Here is a 22,493-nt window from a genome sequence, read left to right on the forward strand (position 1 = left end):
GTGGGAGGTGCTGCGGGAGTATGGGGTAAGGGGGTCTCTCCTCAGGGCCATCCAATCTCTGTACTCCCAAAGCGAGAGCTGTGTTCGGGTCCTCGGCAGCCAGTCAGTTTCGTTCTCAGTGGGTGCTGGTCTCCGCCAGGGCTGCGCCTTGTCACCAATCCTGTTTGTGATATACATGGACAGGTTACGAGGCGTAGTCGTGGTGGGGAGGGGTTGCAGTTCGGTGGTCTGAGGATCTTGTCACTGCTTTTTGCGGATGATGTGGTCCTCATTGGATCATCGGCTTGTGACCTTCAGCACTCACTGGATCGGCTGGTGGCCGAGTGTGAAGCGGCTGGGATGAGGATCAGCACCGCTAAATCTGAGGCCATGACTCTTAGCAGGAAACCGATGGATTGCTTACTACGGGTAGGAAATGAGTCCTTAGCCCAAGTGAAGGAGTTCAAGTACCTCGGGGTCTTGTTCGCGAGTGAGGGTACTATGGAGCGTGAGATTGGCCGGAGAATCGGAGCAGCGGGGGCGGTATTGCGTTCGCTTTACCGCACCGTTGTAACGAAAAGAGAGCTGAGCCGCAAGGCAAAGCTCTCGATCTACCGGTCGATCTTCGTTCCTATCCTCACCTATGGTCATGAGGGCTGGGTGATGACCGAAAGGACGAGATCACGGGTACAAGCGGCCGAGATGAGTTTTCTCAGAAGGGTGGCTGGCGTCTCCCTTAGGGTTAGGGTGAGAAGCTCAGTCATCCGTGAGGAACTCGGATTAGAGCCGCTGCTCCTTCACTTAGAAAGGAGTCAGCTGAGGTGGTTCGGGCATCTGGTAAGGATGCCCACTGGGCGCCTCCCTTGGGAGGTTTTTCAGGCTCGCCAATGGGGAGGAGACCTCGGGGAAGACCCAGGACTAGGTGGAGAGATTATTCAACACTGGCCTGGGAACGCCTCGGGATCCCCCCGTCAGAGCTGGTCAATGTGGCCCGGGAAAGGGAAGTCTGGGGCCCCCTGCTTGAGCTGCTCCCCCCGCGACCGACCCCGGATAAGCGGATGACGATGAGTGAGATAATTATAATAATAATAATAATAATAATAATAATAATAATAATAATAATAATAATAATAATAATAATTTCACGTTGTCTCCATCTGCTTTGAATGAGATCCTGGAATGAAGACAAAACAACAGACTGGATTTATCCTTTATTTCCACTTTCAGCTTCTTCACACATTTGATTTTCATTGCTTTATACATATATAAGAGATTTAAATGTATATATGATATATATATATATATGATGAGAGCTGCAGAACAAACCCTCAGAGGGACTCGATCAGGACACTCTCCAATGGAACTGCTAGTTCACATCAGGAAAATCAAAAAGAACAGGAACCTACGCAGCAACAGATCAATGAGCCCGTTCACTAAATATGTAAATACAATGAGGACGAGTGGATTCACACTTTACAGAGATGATCCGTGAAAAAAACAAAACAGGTTCCACATTTATAACGTGACCAAACATCCCATAGCCTCCTGTGGACATGTGTTGTTAACTAGCATTTATGCTAATACACTGTAAACAATGCATCTGGTTCGTCCAATGACATTGGCATGTCCATCAATTTAAAATCAAATCAATCAACACTGATGCTCTGAGTTCAGTGAGTTCATGGACACACACTCAGTTTGTTTCACCTTCATCTCACATGTGAAAAAGAAAAGAACAAAGAATCAGCTCATTGATGAGGATCAGGATCAACACAGCTTCTAAAACATCACACAACCTGATTTCTACATTGATTCAGAAAACAACAGCAACATTAGTTCATTCAAACACATTCATGTCAGTGTAATTATAGATTTGTACCATTACAAAGTGAGAACTAAATATGTGTGATAAAGGAAGGTCAGTGTTTGATTGACAGCTGATCTCTGTGCGGAGCAAAAACATCACCACGACGAACTTTTATCAACAACATGGAAACAAAAGAAGTTAAAGATTAACACACAGAATCTAAATCACTGCTTTTAATGACTCGAGTCTATTTGAGTTTACAGAACTCAGCTGTGGATATATAACAAACCGCAGCTCCAGCATAGAGAGGCTGAGTGAATGTGGTCTGGACTCTGTGGAGGAGAGTCATGGTGTCAGAGACTCTGTAGAAGGACAGAACACCTGCACTGTGATCCAGGTACACTCCTACTCTGGAGGACACAAGACCTGACACTGGAGTCTTGATGCTGTTGTAATGAACTATATAATTGTTTCCATCACAATATAACGACCAAGATTTATCATTGAATCCAAATAAACATTCTAGTGAGTTTCCTGCTCTGCTGATATTATTGTATGTGACTGCTACACGACCTGCTCCTCGTCCTCCCACCTCCACCTCCCAGTAACAACGTCCAGTCAGACTCTCTCTGCTCAGGACCTGTAAACAACCAATGAATCTGTCTGGGTGATCAGAATAAGACTGATCTTTCCACACACGTCTTACTTTTCTGTTTCCCTCAGATAATAACAGATGGTTGTTTGCTGTGTTTGGATCAAGTTTGATTTCCTGTGAATATCTTAAGAAGTCAGCTCTGGTCTCTGGCTCTGGTTTTGGCAGTAAAACATCCACTTGAGACACAATCTGTAAAATGTCTTTCTCTGTCTCACTCAGAATGTCCTGTAGTCGACCTCTGACCTTTGACAAAGCTGCTGTCACGTCTTCAAAGTTCCTCAGAGGACGGATCCTGAAGTTGGATGAGTGTGTAGATCCACTGGGTGGTGAAAGTGAGGGGTAGTTGTGTAGAAACTGGTTGTGATCCTCTGTTTCTAAGAGCTGCTTCAGTTCCTGGTCTTTCCTCTTCAGCTCAGTGATCTCCTGCTCCAGTCTCTCCTGAAGCTCTCTGACTCGACTCACTTCAGTTTCCTGCTGGGATCTGATCTGCTGCTTCACATCAGAGCTTCTTTTCTCCAGCAGACGGATCAGCTCACTGAAGATCTCCTCACTGTCCTCCACTGCTTTATCAGCAGAGCCATTGAGGGCCTCCTCCTCCTGTTGAAGCAGCTTCACATCTTTCTCTGTGTCCTGGACTCTCTGCTGGATTGTTTGTCTCCTCAGCCCGAGCTCTATCTGCCTCTCAGTCCATTCTTTCTCCAGGACAGGCATCGGTGTGAAGGTCTGTCTACACTGAGGGCAGCTGGAGCTTCGTCTCTCCTCACCTTTGTCCAAGTGGGTGTTAATACAGCTCCTGCAGTAGCTGTGTCCACAGACAGTAGTCACCGGATCCTTCAGTAGATCCAGACAGATAGAACAACAGAATCTTTCTCTGTCCAGTTGATTTTCTTGCTGCGCCATATCAGCTGCTGCCAAAGACTGAAGAACTGTTTCACTTTCTCTGAACACAATGAGATCTCTGCTCCTCCCCCTCTCATTCACTTCCTGCAGTGACTCAGCCCCACAGTTCACAGCTTGTTGTTCACTGGTTCCTTAAGGCCGATATTACATTATTATTATTATTACATGTCATTTAGCTGACGCTTTTGTCCAAAGCGACTTACATTTTTAGAACACTCAGCATTTATGAGGGGCCATTTTAGGGGTTACTAAAATGGCCCCTCAGTATCTTGCCAAGGACACTGAGGCATGCAGATGGGAAAGAGTGGGATTCAACCTTCTTGTTGCAGAACACCCGCTCTATCCCCTAGGCCACGCTACCCCCATCATATATATGCTACTCCGTTTTGACAGACACGGACAGTTGGACCGCCCTCTCCGGGCTCCTCGGAGAGCTTTTTGAGCACCTCTTATTTTTCTAACTACATGTCGGCATGTCGGAGAGCCTAGGGATAGCCCTTGGCTGTGATTGGTCAGCTAACGACAGCTTTTCGGAACATCACCATTTCCGGACCTCAAACTTCCTGTTTCATTCCCTATATCACAATAAACCCAAACACAACTACGATTCTACGATTAATGTGACAGGTGTGTTAAGCCAGCGGAGTTGTCTGGCTGATGGTGGCTGGTTAGAGCACTAACGGCACGTGTGTACGGTCACATACGGTTATAACAAACTTTCATAATGGCGCTAGCGTGCTAGCCACCATGCTAACTACGGTGGGAACAGTGCAAAAACCCGCTGTCACGACTTTAATTCCACGGCTATCATGACACTGTTTCTCAAATACCGTCAGGTTAGAAGCAAACACTTGGTAGTAGTTAGTATCGGGAGTACCTGCTGACTGTGTGTGGAAGCTGGGGGGGGGGGGGGGGGGGGGGCGGAGGCTACAAGTAATTCCACTACTTGTAGCTTCAAGTAGTGGAATTAGAAACGCAGTTCGGAAACAAGACCGGGGAACCACTGCACTAAGAAAGGATAACATCAGCATTTTGACTCGCTGGGTGTCACTTTTTTTTATTTAGTTGCCATCATACACTGTGTGTGTGGAAAGCCGGGAGGTCGTAAATAAACAATGTGGACTTCTTCTGAGAACTCATGAGGTAGGCTGAGGTAGGTTGAAACACCTGTGAAGGGAGGAGACACAGACAGATCCTGACTGGGAGGAGCTGGTTGTGAGTTTTTATCTGTGTTATCACATTTCAAAGTGAACAGTTGCACTGGGAACTGTCACATTCAGCTCACAACAGCACAGCTTGTAATATTCACAATCTTCAAAGTTTCCAGAGAAGTTACCGAATCTTTTCAATGGAATAAAAAACCACTTACAAAGGGCTTCACCAATGAAAAGACAATTAAAACACTTATGAAAGAGTCAAAGTAGAAAAACACTACAGGTGACCGAAATGTAATCGTGACCATCTTTACAAACTAGAATAAGATGGAATCGTGGTCGATAACAGCAAGTTTGAAGTTTGGATTTAAAGGAAGCTTCAGACTCAGCCTGCTTCATTTCCTCAGGTGGTTTCAGAGACTCAAACTCTTGTTTATAAATCTCTGCTGAGTTGTCACAACAGCAACATGCAGCCAGAGATGATACAGACTCACAGCAAAGTTAATGGAGTTCTGAATCTGAACAATGACAAAGAGCAAAGGAACCATGTCAACAACTGTTCAGCTTCTATCAAAGAATATGATGAACTGCTCAAACTGTTTCTATATAAAACAAATTACACCAAAGTTCTTTCTCTTCTGAAACAGTTGGATGAAGTTTGTCTGTGACGGAGCAAAGAATCGATCCCAGTTGTCAGGACCCTGATCCTGAGTGTTTTGACCGTTTACTGTTTTAACTCTGCAGAAATTAAAAAACATCTTCAAGCAGCAAAGTTTGTTTTGTTGGTTAAACCTCGGATAAATTTGGCTTCAAGAAGTTTTGATCAAGTCTGGATTTAAACTGTACGACCCAGGAGCGTCTGTCCGTGAGGTGACAACGTGAAACACTGAAGCAACACCACAAACTCGTTGTGAAGTTTCATCCTCATGACAATCAACAGCACAACAAATGGAACAACCTCAAGTCCACAGCATCACAATATCTCCAATATGTGGCTTGTGTGTCAGGACTCAACTCAACGTCTTCACTCTGAAACGTCACAAAACAATTATTTCCCCACTTCTTTAAATCTGTGTGACGAACTCTCTTCATCCACTGAGATCACAAACAAGATCTGGGGTTTGAAAATCAGCGAGTGGAAGAAAACTTTGCTCACTTCTCTGCGATGAAGCTGTTTTAGTGCAGAAAAGCTGCAAAGACAGAGAACATGAAAACCAAGGTTTGTGGAGTTTCCGGGGAAAACTGCCTCAGTTCTTCTCTCACAGAGAGAGAGTTTCACTTTGTCTCCATCAGCTTTGAATGAGATCCTGGAATGAAGACAAAACAACAGACTCTATTTATTCTTTATTTCAACTTTCAGCTTCTTCACACATTAGATTTGCATTGTTTCACCTCCATCTCACATGTAGAAAAGAAAACAACAAACAATCAGCTGGTTGATGAGGATCAGGATTAGTTCTTTCAAACACATTCGTGTCAGTGTAATTATAGATTTCTGTCATTACAAACTGAGAACTAAATATGTGTGATAAAGGAAGGTCAGTGTTTGATTGACAGCTGATCTCGGTGTGGAACAGAAACGTCACCACGACAAACTTTGATCAACAACATGGATACAACAGAAGTTAAAGATTCACACGCAGAATCTAAATCACTGCTTTTAATGACTCGAGTCTATTTGAGTTTACAGAACTCAGCTGTGGATCTATAACAAACCATAACTCCAGCATAAAGGGGCTGAGTGAATGTGGTCTGGACTCTGTGGAGGAGAGTCATGGTGTCAGAGACGCTGTAGAAGGACAGAACACCTGCACTGTGATCCAGGTACACTCCTACTCTGGAGGACACAGGACCTGACACTGGAGTCTTGATCATGTTGTAATGAAAGTTATAACTATTTCCACCACAAACTAACGAACAAGATTTATCATTGAATCCAAATACACATGAGATTCCTGCTCTGCTGATATTATTGTTTGTGACTGCTACATGAACTCCTCCTATCACCTCCACCTCCACCTCCCAGTAACAACGTCCAGTCAGACTCTCTCTACTCAGGACCTGACAATAACCAATGAATCTGTCTGGGTGATTAGAATAAGACCGTTGTTTACTCATATATGTTACTTTTCTGTTTCCCTCAGATAATAACAGACGGTTGTTTGCTGTGTTTGGATCCAGTGTGATTTCCTGTGAATACTTTAAAAAGACAGCTCTGGTCTCTGGCTCTGGTTGTTGCAGTAAAACATCCACTTGAGACACAATCTGTAAAATGTCTTTCTCTGTCTCACTCAGAATGTCCTGTAGTCGACCTCTGACCTTTGACACAGCTGCTATCACGTCCTCAAAGATCCTCAGAGGACAGCTCCTGATGGTGGATGAGTGTGTAGATCCACTGAGTGGTGACAGTGAGGGGGTGTTGTGTAGAAACTGGTTGTGATCCTCTGAGTCTGAGAGCTGCTTCAGTTCATGGTCTTTCCTCTTCAGCTCAGTGATCTCCTGCTCCAGTCTCTCCTGAAGCTCTCTGACTCGACTCACTTCAGTTTCCTGCTGGGATCTGATCTGCTGCTTCACATCAGAGCTTTTTTTCTCCAGCAGACAGATCAGCTCAGTGAAGATCTCCTCACTGTCCTCCACTGCTTTATCAGCAGAGCCATTGATGGCCTCCTCCTCCTGTTGAAGCAGCCCCACATCTTTCTCTGTGTCCTGGACTCGCTGCTGGATTGTTTGTCTCCTCAGCCCGAGCTCTCTCTGCTTCTCAGTCCTTTCTGCTGCAGCTGACACTGTGTCGTGGTGTTCATCCACAGAGCAGAGATAACAGATACACTGCTGATCAGTGCGGCAGAATATCTTCATCACCTCCTCGTGACGAGAGCAGATGTTCTCCTGGAGCTTCTCCGAGGGCTCCACCAGCTTGTGCTTCTTAAATGGAGCTGACTGAAGATGAGGCTCGAGGTGTTTTTCACAATAAGAGGCCAAACAATTCAAACAGGACTTGAGAGCTTTCAGTTTTCTCCCAGTGCAAACATCACAGGCCACATCTTCAGGTCCAGCATAGCAGTGATCAGCAGGAGCAGCTTGGAGTCCAGTCTTCTTCAGCTCCTCCAGTACACCAGCTAACATGGTGCTTTTCTCCAGGACAGGCCTCGGTGTGAAGGTCTGTCTACACTGAGGGCAGCTGTAGCTTCCTCTCTCCTCCCCTTTGTCCCAGTGGTTGTTAATACAGCTCTTACAGTAGCTGTGTCCACAGCCAGTAGTCACCGGATCCTTCAGTAGATCCAGACAGATCGAACAGCAGAATCTTTCTCTGTCCAGTTGATTTACTTGCTGCGCCATTTCAGCTGCTGCCAGTGACTGAAGAACACTTTAAATTCCTCTGAACAAAAACAGATCTCTGCTCCTCCCCCTCTCGTTCACTCTCTGCAGTGACTCAGCTCCCACAGTTCACAACTTGTTGTTCAGTGGTTCTTACACATACACACACAGAAATATCCTGACTGGGAGGAGCTTGTTGTGAGTTTTTATCTGCGTTATCACATCTCAAAGTGAATAGTTGCACTGGGAACTGTCGCAATCAGCTTACAACAGCACAGGTTGTAATATTCACATTCTTCGAAGTTTCAAGAAAAGTTAACGAATCTTTTCAATGGAATAAAAAACAACTTACAAAGGGCTTCACAAATAATAAATAACACAAGTAAAACCTAGGTCACATGGTGTGACGAAAAATCAATCTTTGAGGTAGTTTTGTATCTCCGTCTCAATTTAAAGTTGATCTGATGAAAGCCCTGGGACAAGTACGTAAAAATGTGGAATATGGCCAAAATGACCACTAAATGATGAATGGCAGGCTTCCTGTTGCGTATTTCATAATGCCCCTTGAGACTTTTTTATGCATCTAAACATGATATGCCTGTTTATTAGTTTTTCGTGAAGATCGGTGAAAGTGAACTCAGGTGCTGTGTATAGGTGTTGAGCCATTTTGACACGCCCATTTCAATTTACTCCATATATTCCATGAATTCCAGAATACAATAACTTTTTGGGGTTTTGGTTTCCCTGCAAACTTTGGTAACAATTTGAATGTATAGGCCCTGAGAAATATAAATATCACTCGTATTGTTTTCATGATGACAACTAGTCTGTCAGAGCTGAAACACGACGGTTACACAACTGTTCCTGGTCCCTCTCTCCTCTCTGAGTACTAAATGCATAAATAATGTTCAAAGATAATCGGATCAAATTAAAATGTTTCCCTGAATGCTTTAAGAAGCGACCATGTGATGGTGATAACAGGAAAGATGATGATCATGTGATGTAATAGAAAGCAGCAGAGCAGCCAGTAAATTGACTTTCTTGCTCAACCCCTCAAAAGACTGAAGATATCATAGATATTGATTGAGAACCTCATCAGATGGAGAGGTGACTACAGTGAGGTTCACTGTGTGCTGCAGTGAGTAGATCCTCCCTCACATGGTCAAAGGTTGTCTTATGTAACAGTCTTCATGGCTCCGTCCTGCGTTGGAGGTCATCCTTTGAAAGTGTGGACGATAGAAAATATCAATGAAAGCATCACTTCTTCTGCTGCAGCTTTGTTTACCTCTTTAAATCATGATCCTCATTAATATCATCACTGCTGAAGACTTCTCTGGGTAAACAGGAGATAACGCTGCTTCTCAGGGATTCTCTACCGATGGGAAATTGTTGGACAGCAAAGAATGAATAAAATATACAAACGATAAGATGAGATCATAAAGATTGTAGAGTTTATAGGAGAGGAGGATGTAAACAGACATTATAGGAAGAGAGGAGGAGTTAGGAGACTTCTGGTGGATCTAGTTTAAATTACTTTTATGGAGGCGTTTTAATCCAGTTGTTCCCAATCTGAAGCTCAGGCTCCTCCAAAGAATCACATGTTAAAAATGAGCATCTGATAGACGATCAGCAGAAGAAGAAGGAAACCAAAGCTCTGCTCCAAACATCTCAAATCTGGTTTTATTGTGTTTGTTTGCTGGTGTTTTAGAGGTTTTCTTGATATTCTTGTGACAAGTTAGTTAATAAAACCTTTTGAGTGCTTTTTAAATTTAAAATCTTTCAAAATCTTAATATATTTGAATCTGTGGGCTACAGTGAAAATGATCTGCAGCGTGTAAGTAGATATAAGTAAGAAGATAGTACAATTATTATTTATTGAAATACTTTCCATCACATAATATTAAACAATAGCAAATCACAAACTCATCAAAAGAGAAAAACAACTACATAAAGAAAAAAGAAACACTCATAACCAACACACTAACACAACTCGGTCTCTGATCAGTGCTCCACGTCTCCACCACAGTCTCCTGCTCTCTGTCAATTCAAAATGATTAGATTCCCGTGTGAGGCAGCGATAAACAAACTGTCAGTCCGACACAGGTTAACTGACACTTAACCTGTGAGCCGGCTTCTTCTTCTTTTCCAAGAAGGAATTAATCAGAGGCGTCTTCTCTGTGTTGGATCCAAGAATAAACAACTCTGATCAATTTAGCTCCAGACTTGAGTAATTAAGCCTGTTAAGGTGTAAACAAACCGGCTAGACTGTTTCACTGCAGAGCCGACTCCGAGATCTGTGGTTTATTTAACTCCTTTCAAACTGGTTCCTTAGTAGGAACCAGTTTTAAATGGTTTTACATGTTTGTTGTTGTTAAGTGTGAAAATCTCCAAGTGACTTTTAATCACATGATCAAACACAAACACAGAAGGAGACGTTTCGCTCTGAGTCAACAAGACAAAAACAACCGGAGGCGCTCATCTGCTGGCACAAACCCATCTTTGTTTTTACTGGCTATGCATTTATAGGGGAGATCTACTCATTCGGCAGTGTGCACACACACAGACACAAACTCACTCACACACACACACACACGTTCCCTCTCCATCCTTACACTCTCTCGCTGCCTTCACCAGCTGCAGGACCCTCAGCATCTCCTGCACACAGCTGACCCGGATATACTGACCGCAATGAAAAGAGCTGTTGTTGTCCACTTATGCAACACAGACGCATACAGACACACACACAGACACACACACAAGCATCACCACTAACACAGGAACTCAGGAAACACTCACACAGACCTGCAATGGCTGATGCTCTCACGCTAATCCCCTTTTTGACGTTTCACTATTTAAATCCTGAGATTAACTGTGAATAAAAACTGTATCTAACGTTTAGTTTTACTGAGTCAACTCGTGTTAGAGTCTCACATGTCTGACAATCTTTGAACGTCCATTTAAAAAAATTGCTGACGTTTCCTTGGTTGTAGCCTTGTTGTCATTTAGTTGAGCAGGTAGTGAGTAGGTAGTTTGACCTAGTTTCGTTGTGTAATTGTTATTTTTACTGACATGCTCCACATTTCAGAAGACGACAACTGATGCAGGCGATAGAACAAATATTCCTGCTTTGTGTTGTGTGTGTGTGTGTGTGTGTGTGTGTTTTTTGGGACCAGGGATTCAGATGAGGCCCGGCAGCTGTATTTATTTGGTTTTCATTCATTTAGTCACTCATCTATTTCAAACAGAGCAGCGTGGACTCTCTGAAACGAAACTTGAAAGAACTTTAGAGCTACTGTTTCCTCTGATACTTCTCTAGGAAATCTGAAAATATTGTTGCTGATGTGAAGGAGCTTGTTTTGCTTTATCCCCCCCACACACACACACCGATAACATGACAGTCTCCCTTTGTGCTTCAGCCTCAACTGGCCTCTTCTCCTGTTTATGCTCAGCAGATTCAGTTCTGGCAGCAGCAGCCAGGGCTCCTCAGGTTGGACAGGGTCACCCACTGATGGTTCAAAGATGAAAAACAACAGGATAAATGCTTTTGAATTAAGAGGAAACAAGGGCAGTGACTTCACAGAAAATGAGAAGAATGAAAAAAGAGGACACAGAGCGAGGAGGAGGAGGAGGAGGAGGAGGAGGAGGAGGAGGAGGAAGAGCGGGAGCAACAACAAGCTCGGCTGTGGTGACGGCTGGAGTCAGGCAGGTTCACCTGATGACATATCTGTCCGTCTGACTCACCCGGACGCTAATCTGCCTCTTATGGGATGTTTCAGGCCAGTTCCAGGCTTTTATTAAACATCACAATCAGGGCCTGATGAGATGACGTCCCTGATTAAACACGCAAAGACACCAAGAGTTTTTCTGAGTTGTTTATCACAGCAAACATTTGATTATGTGTGAGAGTGGTTCCCCACAAACAGTGATTGTATTGTATTGTTGTATTGAATGGTATGGTATTTATATTTTATGGCATGAATGAATTTGCAGAACAATCCAGATGTAAATATTGTACTTTTAATATTCATCTGACAGCTGGAGTTACTCTGCAAACCAAGATGTTACACAACAAGCTACGAGGAGTGTGTGAAATGTCAAAATGTGATGCATTGTTTTAGACTAAATGACCAATCAGGAAGGGACGTTTTTTAAACAACTCTATTTCAATCAGACATTTATGAATGACACAACTCTGCATCCAAGATGTTTGAATGATTCAGAGGTTTCAGTCTAGTATCGGGTGATACTGCCCTCTAGTGGACAATCAGGGATCAGTCTTTTAAAATGTCCTGAATCTGAATGCTTTGATTCAGATTCATGGTTTTTTGGTTAATGTAAATGAAAAGTTTAACTACTAGATTAACTCCTAGATAAATACAATTGTAGTAGAAGTGTGTTGTGTCATAATGATATTTAATATATTCTATGATATAGGTATGTGGAAGTGTGTGAGGTTGCAGGTGCACACACACGTCTCTGTGCATTTAATTGTTAATTTAGATAAGATAAAACTTTATTGATCCACACACTGGGGCAATTCAGTTGTTACAGCAGCAGCTGGGTCTGATTGAGGGAGATGAGAGAATGACAATAACTAAAAAAAGCATATATATGAAAACGCATATATATATACATATATATATATGTATATATATATACATATATACATAGAAATGAGCAGTTGGCCTTTTATTTTGTCCTTTCTTCTTCTATTTCATCAAATATATTCACTTTAGTTGTATTATAGTCTTATGTCTCATATCTTTCATATACTCCAACACTTTAGATTAATGTGCGTCTATTCTGGGTGTTACGGTAAAGAAAAAGTCCTAAAACTAACGTTTAAAGTTTAATGTCACTTATTATTATTTTATTTACACACAAGACAATAGCAAGTGTATGAAATGGAATATTATTTATGTGTTTGGAATGAGAATTAGGCAAATTCAGCTGCATTTTTCTTTAGAACTATCACAACTTGCTAATATAAAATATTGCAAAAATAAATCCCAGAAAGGCGACACAGATATTTCACCTCAATTTCTGTATGTCAAGTTTAAGAGATTTTTACAGTAGAAGGTGAAATCTTCTACAGAAACTTGCTCATATTAAATATTCTATAAAAAATCTGTTTATACACACTTGTGTTTTAGATACTCCTCTCCACTAGAGGGCAGCAGATACCTATGGTAGCCTCCTGGTGTCTTGGCTTCCTGCCTTCAATCCTCTGCACATTGATTGATGTTAAATCATTAGGAGCCGGTTTGGTTTGGACCTCCTTCTCTCTTGGCTCTGTGCTTAATGCTTTTTATAGAAGCACTGGGTTTGGCAGCAGTTGTAAGATCTCAGTAACCGACTGACAGTAAGTGAGTGCACGCCTATTATCACCAGCTGCTCTGCCTCTGTCAGCCCCGGATGAGCTGGTTGTTCAGATCAGAAATGAAAACACATGCATTCTACACAATCCCATAGAGACTGGTCGATGATTAACCAGAGGGGGGACTGGTATGCTAATTCAGTGAAACTAAACTAGGGTCCCGGGACCCTGAGGGGCCATTTAACAAAGTCAGGAGGGTCCCCAGCAAATATGACACACAGATAACTGTCTGAGAATTACACTGGTTTCATGTCTGGCTCCATTATTAAGTCGCCCTTTGTTGTTTAATCAATTAGGAAAAAGAAATAGCTTCTCATATGTTCAACACTTTTCAAAACGTTCAGTAAAACGTTATCCACAGCCTTCGTTTTGGGCTCAAACTTGAATTTCCCGGTGGTGGGGCAGTGGGAGGTTTGCGGGGTCAAACCTGTTAACCTCTCCATTGAGGAACACATCATCGGGGGGGGTCTCTACACCTTCAGGCGCGCAAACAGACACCCTGATCCCACAGGCAGAACGTAGCTGTCAGCACCAGGCAAACATTCGATCCGACCTGGGGGATCAGCACAGCGCCCGCCATCCCCCATTAGCTCCACGCGTTTCACTCCATTGCGTGTTATTTAGCGGTGAGCAGAGCGAACAGAGCCGCCGTAAACCCGTCAGCAGACACAGGTTCAAAAGAGACGGGTCGGGTCGGGACGGATGTGAAGAACTTGGCTGCGTGTTCAGGGTGTGATGGGAGTTAAAGGAGCAGAAAGTGAAGCCCTTTCCATTAGGGTGTGGGACAACTTGTTTGTTGTGGTAGTGCAACCGGTGGTGTTAACCCATGACCCCGCTGCCCTTTGACCCCCCCGGGACGACAGCTCCATCCACGCGTCAGGGAGAGGGCCTGTCACAACGCAAACATCCAGGACACGGGCAGGGCTGCCCGGGGAGGGCGGGGGGGCAACTGGGGTCGGCGTGGCGAGCGCAGGATCAAAGACGCCGCGGCCGGAGAGCGTCAGGAAACCGGATACGTGATCTGTCTGCAGGAAAAGTGTGAATAGATGCCCCTGGCTCCCGGGAGTGAGGATTAAGAGCCGGGCTTTGTTGAAGGTTTCTTGGAGCCACTGATGTTTGCAGTGAGCTTGTTAAAGAACCAATTAACACACAGATCATGCACACAACGGTTCTGTGGTTTAACAAGGAGACTTCAACATGTTTTATTAAAGGAATTCATCATATTCAGGCTTTAATGCTCTGACACGTGAGAAGTTTGTATGAACTTGATTAAATTTAATGATAATGACAAATTTTATGAAATTCTGCTGTTTGTTTTATTAAAAATCCAATTAAATATATAAATTTATTGTTTATTGAGAGACCCGACTACACAAAGTATAAAATCATCCACAAGACATTTCAACTTTGTCATTCTATGCAGTGATGCTAGTTTCAGTTTCAACTTTAATCAGGTTTAGTTCATTAAAATTAATGTTTTGCCTGTTCATGGTTTCTTTATACAGTCTTTAATACATACAAATATTATGCAGTAAATCTTTAATACATTAATTACGTTCACTTACAATTTGCTCGTTGTGTTTCTCGGGTTATTATCTTCTATACAACTTCACGTTATCTTCCATGAGGGGGAAATGTAAGTAGGCTAATTCACAGACTCTAAATATTTGTGGCACTGGACATTGTTCTTAAATTATATTCATAATTGTCTTAAAAAATCTTAAATCAAACTTGCTGGAACCTGCAGAAACTCAGGAACCTTATTGCTGCGGAAGCACTGTTGTCTCCTGACTCTGTTTTGGAGAACCTTTGCAGGTTCAGGGCTTTTTTCTTCTAAACGTTCACGCTGCATGCACACAGGACATTGTCTCATAGTCTGGAAAGAATGTTCAGGCCAAAGCTCAAGCGAATCGAAGGGAAACTTCAGGGGAACTTTGGGGTTCATGTGGTCAGAGTTCCTGCTTCTAACGCGGCTGTTTATTTTACCTAGATCCCTGCGTGCATCAGAGATTGACAGCTCACATCATTTATCACAGTTTATCTGCTCATGTCTTTCCTCTGAGATGCCTATTTGTCATCCTCTGTTTCCAGGTGATTCCCCTTCACCGTGTTGATGTGATCAGAGGTCTGAGTAACTGCTGACGGAGGTTCTATCCCCGTCTGGAACCTGCAGGCTGTCACAGGAGAATGTGGACCGCAAAACATCCGTGTGCCACACGTGCATCAAACAGGGATCGAGCTATCTTCAAAGGCCGTCGCCTCCAACATGCGACATGACTCAAACCTCAGGAAGAAAAAAACTGAAAACGAGGCAGACATCTTGCATTCCTGAGCCCATTCCACAAAGTACAATAACTTCCTTGAATTCTTCGACCCTCGACGGCGGAGCCAGGGCACATCCTGTTGTCCTCGCAGCACTTCCTGCTCACGCGGCCCAATCAGACGTTCCCTGGAAAACTCTGTGCTCGTGCTCGATCGGCACAAACAGGCAACGCTCGGCTGATAATGAAACGAGTGATGAGTGAGAAGATGTGACGAGTCGAAGCTGGCATCAAATTGCTTTTGGCTTCTTCGGTGTGTAATTTAAAAAGCATTGACAGTAAGAGTAGGGCACATATCAGCTTGATAATAAATCAGAGCTTTTGAGGTTGGTTTTTTTAAATGGTTTACATCCCTGTTTGATAGTAAGTTAATGTTGGTTTATCAGCACTAGCATTAGAAATGTTTGTGAATCTGCACCAATCAGATTAAACCAGAAACCACTTCTTCTTCTCTGCAGCTCCAAATAAAGAAATTACTTTTTTTAGACCTTCCAAGAAGAAGAGACTTCTGGTTGTGTTTCCACGTCCCATCATTTCACCAAATCTGTGGAAATTTGTTCAGTGGTTTTCCCGTAATCCTGCCGACAAACCAACACCTCCTTAGGGGGAAATGTGTGTGTGTGGTGTGGCTGTGTGTGTAGTGAATACTGCTTTATAAGCTTGTGTATCTGTGGAATCTGTGTTTTATGTTATGCTGCAGCCGGCTGTAGATAAGACCTGCTAACGATTCAAGCTGAGGTTCTGGTGCTTAATGCTGAAGAGGTAAAGAGGAAGAATACAATAGTTTGTCCATGGGCCAGATTTAAACAACACAGGGCTGCTGCTCCCTTCATGAGATCTCTAATAGCCGCATATTGTTTTATTTGGAACTCGCTGCACAACGTTTTTTGTTTGTTTCATAACCACATTCTTGCTGCCAGCCGTGGCGTTCACTTGTCAGCTTCCAGCTTCCAGCACGGCAGGCCCGGCCACCCTCTCATCCCATTCTGTCCGAGAGAGAGAGAGAGAGAGAGAGAGAAAGAAAAGGCTTTGCAGACTCTCCTGGGTTTGTATTAACCCTGGAGGGATGCATTCAATTCTGCTTCCTGCACTGCTGCTTTCCAAGAGTCCACGAGCCACAGGAAGTCAGACTGGCACCCGGCCCGGTTTAAAGAGACGTTTAGCAGTCGAGAAGGATTTGTTCTCGGAGTTACTTCCTCTTTTTGTACAACATATTTTTGCTCCAGACAAGAATTTGTGTTGCCTCGGCCAAGGAGGTGCTGGTTTTCTGTTTGTTTGTTGTGGGCAGGATTACACAGACGCTACTGGTTGGAGGATGGGAAACAGGCCAAGAAAAGAACTCAATGAATGTTGGTGAGGATCCAGACAAAGGAGTGGATCCAATAATAAATAAATTATTATCTTTAACATCACTCATCTAACCATTCTGTATATATAAAATAACCAAATGTTCATTGCCAGTACCAAAAATATTAAAAAAGTATGATTTTAAAGGCAAAATCGAACTTGTTATATTCTTCAAACTAAACGTGATGCTACAGAAAACTTTAAACAGCTCCGACCAGGGTCCTGGTGGAGGTGTGTGCTCTACTCTGTCACTGTGGTAATGTTTTGTTTTTCCAGCCATCCCTCCACATGCAAATCTCCTGTCACTTGACACCGGCTTTGAAAGCAGAGGAGCGATGTTACAGGCCCTCATACCCGGACGGGATGAGGACGAGTGGCCATTCGATACGGGCGTAGATGGCAGACGTAGATGGCGTCCCATGACATCATGCGTCAGGAAGGTGATACCGCCTCACCGCCGCAGGGGCCGGGGTCGAACCCGTACGCCGGCAGGATGAACGCCATGTCCCTGTCTGCACACACGGGTGGTTAACACCAGCCTTCAGCATCTGAGGATCCTAAACAGTGCATTTGAAGTTTTGCTTCCCTGTAAATAATCCAGGTAATCCTCAGATTATGTCACAGCGTTACTGACAGATGAGTCAAAAGCCATTTAGAGATCCATGCAGCTGTGACGTGAGGGTATTCGTGACTTTACACTTTGACTCACAGCTCGGCCCGGATCCTGTCATGGCTGTGAGGGTTTCACGCCTCGCGGAGGACACCGATCAGATGACATACCGGATGCATCAGCCAGGGATGCACGCGGTTAATCCTGAGCTCAGGTTGTTATCGGACATGCCCCCTACACAACCGAACGCAAACACACACAAACAGCATTCACGTGCGGCTACAGGATCGTACCGGCGTGTGTGTCGTGATTCAATTTAGAATCTGCGGTTGTTGAGTAAACTTTGGTGTCTCTCACTGCGCTGTCATGATGCGCCAGTATCAACTCCCCTGGTCCTTTATCAACTCCCCTGGTTCCTTATCAACTCCCCTGGTCCTTTATCAACTCCCCTGGTCCTTTATCAACTCCCCTGGTTCCTTATCAACTCCCCTGGTCCTTTATCAACTCCCCTGGTTCCTTATCAACTCCCCTGGTTCCTTATCAACTCCCCTGATCCTTTATCAACTCCCCTGGTCCTTTATCAACTCCCCTGGTCCTTTATCAACTCCCCTGGTCCTTTATCAACTCCCCTGGTTCCTTATCAACTCCCCTGGTCCTTTATCAACTCCCCTGGTTCCTTATCAACTCCCCTGGTCCTTTATCAACTCCCCTGGTTCCTTATCAACTCCCCTGATCCTTTATCAACTCCCCTGGTCCTTTATCAACTCCCCTGGTCCTTTATCAACTCCCCTGGTCCTTTATCAACTCCCCTGGTTCCTTATCAACTCCCCTGGTCCTTTATCAACTCCCCTGGTTCCTTATCAACTCCCCTGGTCCTTTATCAACTCCCCTGGTCCTTTATCAACTCCCCTGGTCCTTTATCAACTCACCTGATCCTGTATCAACTCCCCTGGTCCTTTCCACAAGTGATGGAGGCAGACTATCACAGGAGGGGATCTCTTATCTGAGATGGTGCTGAAATAAAGATGGACTTTGAGTGTGTGTATTAAGAAAGACATCATTAGAACGATGTAGATTTGCTCCTTTTATTAGAATTAGGAGGTTTATACCAATAATTTACTTTATCAGAATCAGAAAGTATTTATTGCCAAGTAGGTTTACACCTACAAGGAAGGAGCTCTGGTTATTGGTGCATACAATGAACATAGAAACGTTAAAACATAAAAACACAATAAATACAACACACATAAGAAAAGCAATAAAAAGAAACAATACATATTTACTCAGTATTTACTTCTTATTTACTCCCTTTCACTAATATTTATACAAAGTTACATTTATTTAGACATAAGCATATCTAAATAAAATACATATAATAGATAAAAGATATAAAAAGTGAAGTAAAAAGTGAAATGCAAGATGCAAGACAGTGAACAGTGTCAGATTGCAATATGCAATGTAATGCAGTATAATATAATATAATATAATATGAGATAATGTGTTAATTTAACACATCCTTGAGGTGTGGGGGCAGAATAAAAGTCTGAGTCAGGTGGGGGTCCCGGGCCTTGTTGAAGCTGCTCTTGTGGCGGGCGGTTATTTATTACCTGTTATATTAATCTGGCGTTTTTTATTACTTAAATAACTGATTCTTATCAATTGTCAGAACATTATGAAGAGGTAGAGATGAGTTTATTACCGCCACCTTACCTTTTAGCCTCAGAGTTGATTCATGTTAATCAAACAGCTGTTAAATTAGCTCATGTCTGAGTGACACACGGCTCTGAACACCAGGTTCTTCTCTGTGGAACTGAACATTGGACACGGGGGAAATTTATGGATGTTTTTAATGTTGCAGTGAGTTGTTGCTCTTTGTCAAATGTCCCCCAAAAATCCTCTTTAAGCCGCTTCCCTGTCGTCTCTGCACGCTCATCAAACTTCACTCAGATATGTTGTGATCTGCTTTCCCCAGCAGGGCGGCATGCGAGGAATGCTGCTTCATGTCACCGGCTGTCAGGCCGACTTACCGCCAGCCGCTCTGCAACACTGGGGATACGTTAAACCCTGTGATGTCATGGCGTGAGAGTGGAGAGAAAGAGAAACTGTCGGCACGCGATGTCATTAATGGAGCAGCGTCTGTGTGTGTGTCTGTGTGGGGGGGGTGTGTGTCTGTGCAGGAAGCAGACATTGCATGCAGCAGGTTTGTCTGATCACAGCTCCCTGAGGTACGAGTGCAGATGTGTTGGAGATCAGTGCAGATTATGAAATGTGTGCGAGAGCTTCACGAGGGAATCTTCACTCCACTGCTGTTTGTTTTCGAAGATTTAAAAGTTCATCAGTGCATTTTGCCGACAGCGGTTTTCAGCAGTTCTCTTTTCCTAGTTGTTCCTGAGCTTTCAGTCGCACACTCACTCACCTCCACCAGGTCTAGTTCATGATGGAAATTTATTTTGGGAACTCAGTATTTATAAAACTCTCCATAAACCCATGCACTCATGGGGTTAAAGGTTGCTCTTGGTTTGGGATCGGACACAAAAAACAAAACGCCTCTTGGACTCCTTTACTTTGCTCTCAAGTTGGGACACACAATTCTTGTACAAATACACAACAAGCTATTAGAGCCCAGCCCAAACTAAAGCCACAGCAATGCCCATTGGATTCTCGTGTTTGTCTGTTTGTCTTTTTCTGTAACCACTGGTTCCTTCTCCCAACGTGTCCCGAGGTGCTCGTGAGTGTGTTTACTGAAAAGCAAAGTGCTGCGTGGCATTGGTTCGACTCTGCAGCACTTCATGATATCTGTGTTGGAGGCTGCACAACATCTGCATTCCTCCTTTGAGGGTTTTGATTTTTAATGAACTCACTAAGTGCCGGATCTTGTCTGAACTTGAGTGTGATACATGTTACGTGACTTGTCCTCTGTGAGTTGGACAATGTTCGAAGAAAAAAAAGGACCGGGACTCAACTTGAATATTCAGAGGGAGTGTTTTGTTGTGGAAAACATTTCGCCCATGGAAACATTTTTGTTCCCACAACTCCGACACACACTGAGGTGTACAGTAGCTCTGACACAAACACAACAGAACCTGTCTGCCAGTCATAATAACCTGCCTTCCCTTTTTCTTTTCCTTTAATGCCGAGTCCTCGATCAGGAGCAGCATGTGTGAGCGTTCCAGTTCAACCAGAATAACCAGCAAACAGCCAAACAGCAGTGGAGTGAGAGTGGGAGCGAGGGAAGTCCTGGACATGCTCATTGGGTTTAATGGTTAGGATGAACTCCGTGTTTCTCCGAGGCGTTTCGGGAACAATCTGGATTCTCATTAGCTCTTTTTTATTTTTTCCACAAAGATTCTTCGAATGCTCTCGATTTGAAGAGTCCTTCCTTCCTGCCACCTCCTTTATCGGTTATTGGGATTGGTCGGGAACGTCTCGGGAGGCGTGGTGAGAACGAAACGCCAGAGTCCTCGGGGCATCCATAGTTCAGAGAGGTTTGATTCCCACTAATTTCGCGGTGGACCGGTTTCTGCTCAGGATGTCGAAGGTGCTTCTCTGGAATCCCAGTGAGGACAGTTGAAATGACAGACTCTGGTTTGCCTCTATAGAAAAACAGGAATTCAATTCTATTTGGACTGGTGATTGAAGTCTCACTCATTATTAGTTATGGAACGGATGAACGGATGTGTGTGTGTGTGTGTGTTTGTGTGTGTGTGTGTGACAGTTGAAATTACAGCTTTGTGTCCTTTGAGTTCCAGCCCTGTCTCCGGGCAGTTTCCTTTTATTTCGTGTTAATGTTTAATTGAGGTTTGTCACTTATCTTGTAATTGGAGCTTACTGCTGATGAGCCGCTTGTAAACACTGATACGGAACACATCTACCAAATATTTGCTCTCAGCCAGACGGTGACTCATGTAGCTCAGCTTCAGCCAAGATGACGAATAGAAAAGTTCAAAAAAATCTAATATTAAGCTGTGTGGAAATATGTAGTTTGAGTTTTGGACGAAGAACGGAAAACAAATACTGAACAATTTGAATATAATTTACCAAAGTTTTTGAAATATATACAGTATTTAGGAGTTTTTATCAGGTTGTGGTCGAGCACTGCAACATATTAGATCTATAATCTATTTTCTATTTCATTTTTTATCATTTACTTATATTATAGATTCATATATATTTGTATATATTCACCATAACGTCCTATATTCTAAAGTATACACACACATATACACCTGTATACAATTTAGTTCAGAGTTAAAGTAAATCCACTGTTACATAAACACACACACGCACAGACACACACCTTAATGCAACTATCCCTATGATGACAGTGCATTGACTTCAGTTCATTGTTGACAGTTTCACAAAATGAGTACACACACACACCCGCACGCACACATAGACACACATGCACAATATTTCCAAAGTCAGTGAGTAATTGTGTTAAATAAGCGTTGATCTCTATATCGACCAAACTGCTCATAGTGAGGATTCATGTGATAATGGAGCACTTTGTCGACCCACAGTTCTTCCTGACATGAACGTGACCGGACCTGGTCCTGAAAGAACTTCTCCACTGAACATAATCCACGCAGCAATTACAGTTTCTTCAGAATCAATTTTTGCAAAGCCTCATAACTGTTTCTAAACGTCCTCTCTTAGAGTTGGTTGATACACGTCCCTTCAATTTGAGCATTTAGGCCACAAATCTCCAATTCGACTGGAATCTCATTTAAATTGATGTTTACCGTCTAATCTGGGCAGATTCCGTGTGCTCCTCGTCTGGGCTGTTATTGTTGTGAGCACTCAGCATGACGAGGCTTTTATGCATGAGCCGGTATCTTTATTTAAGATGATTAATCTGAGTTTGTGATGATTGCTGGGCCTTGAAACACACGTCGCTGCAAACCACAGCTTTGTTTATAACAAGTATATCCTGTGAAGGAACAGATTCATTATGCTCCTGGTAATCACTGAGTGTGGTGTCTACATCCAGCGCTGCAGTTTGTCAGCCTGCGCACACCCCCGAGCATA

At 43.4% G+C, this 22,493-nt stretch overlaps 2 protein-coding genes across 2 annotated transcripts; both read right to left on the reverse strand.

The window, feature by feature from the left end:
* Positions 1-1,286: 1,286 nt before the first annotated feature.
* Positions 1,287-3,341, reverse strand: LOC133973000 (tripartite motif-containing protein 16-like protein). The gene has a single exon (XM_062410653.1). The coding sequence runs from the start codon at positions 3,339-3,341 to the stop codon at positions 2,034-2,036; it is 1,308 nt and encodes a 435-aa protein (XP_062266637.1). The 3' UTR covers positions 1,287-2,033.
* Positions 3,342-5,859: 2,518 nt separating this feature from the next.
* Positions 5,860-7,925, reverse strand: LOC133972999 (tripartite motif-containing protein 16-like). The gene has a single exon (XM_062410652.1). The coding sequence runs from the start codon at positions 7,829-7,831 to the stop codon at positions 6,170-6,172; it is 1,662 nt and encodes a 553-aa protein (XP_062266636.1). The 5' UTR covers positions 7,832-7,925; the 3' UTR covers positions 5,860-6,169.
* Positions 7,926-22,493: the final 14,568 nt, after the last annotated feature.

Source organism: Platichthys flesus, chromosome 17 (genome assembly GCF_949316205.1).
Source record: "Platichthys flesus chromosome 17, fPlaFle2.1, whole genome shotgun sequence".
Lineage (NCBI taxonomy): Eukaryota > Metazoa > Chordata > Actinopteri > Pleuronectiformes > Pleuronectidae > Platichthys > Platichthys flesus.

Excerpts from the sequence above, each read along its gene's own strand:
- LOC133973000 (XM_062410653.1), bottom strand. The coding sequence starts at position 3,341 with ATGGCGCAGCAAGAAAATCAACTGGACAGAGAAAGATTCTGTTGTTCT.
- LOC133972999 (XM_062410652.1), bottom strand. The coding sequence starts at position 7,831 with ATGGCGCAGCAAGTAAATCAACTGGACAGAGAAAGATTCTGCTGTTCG.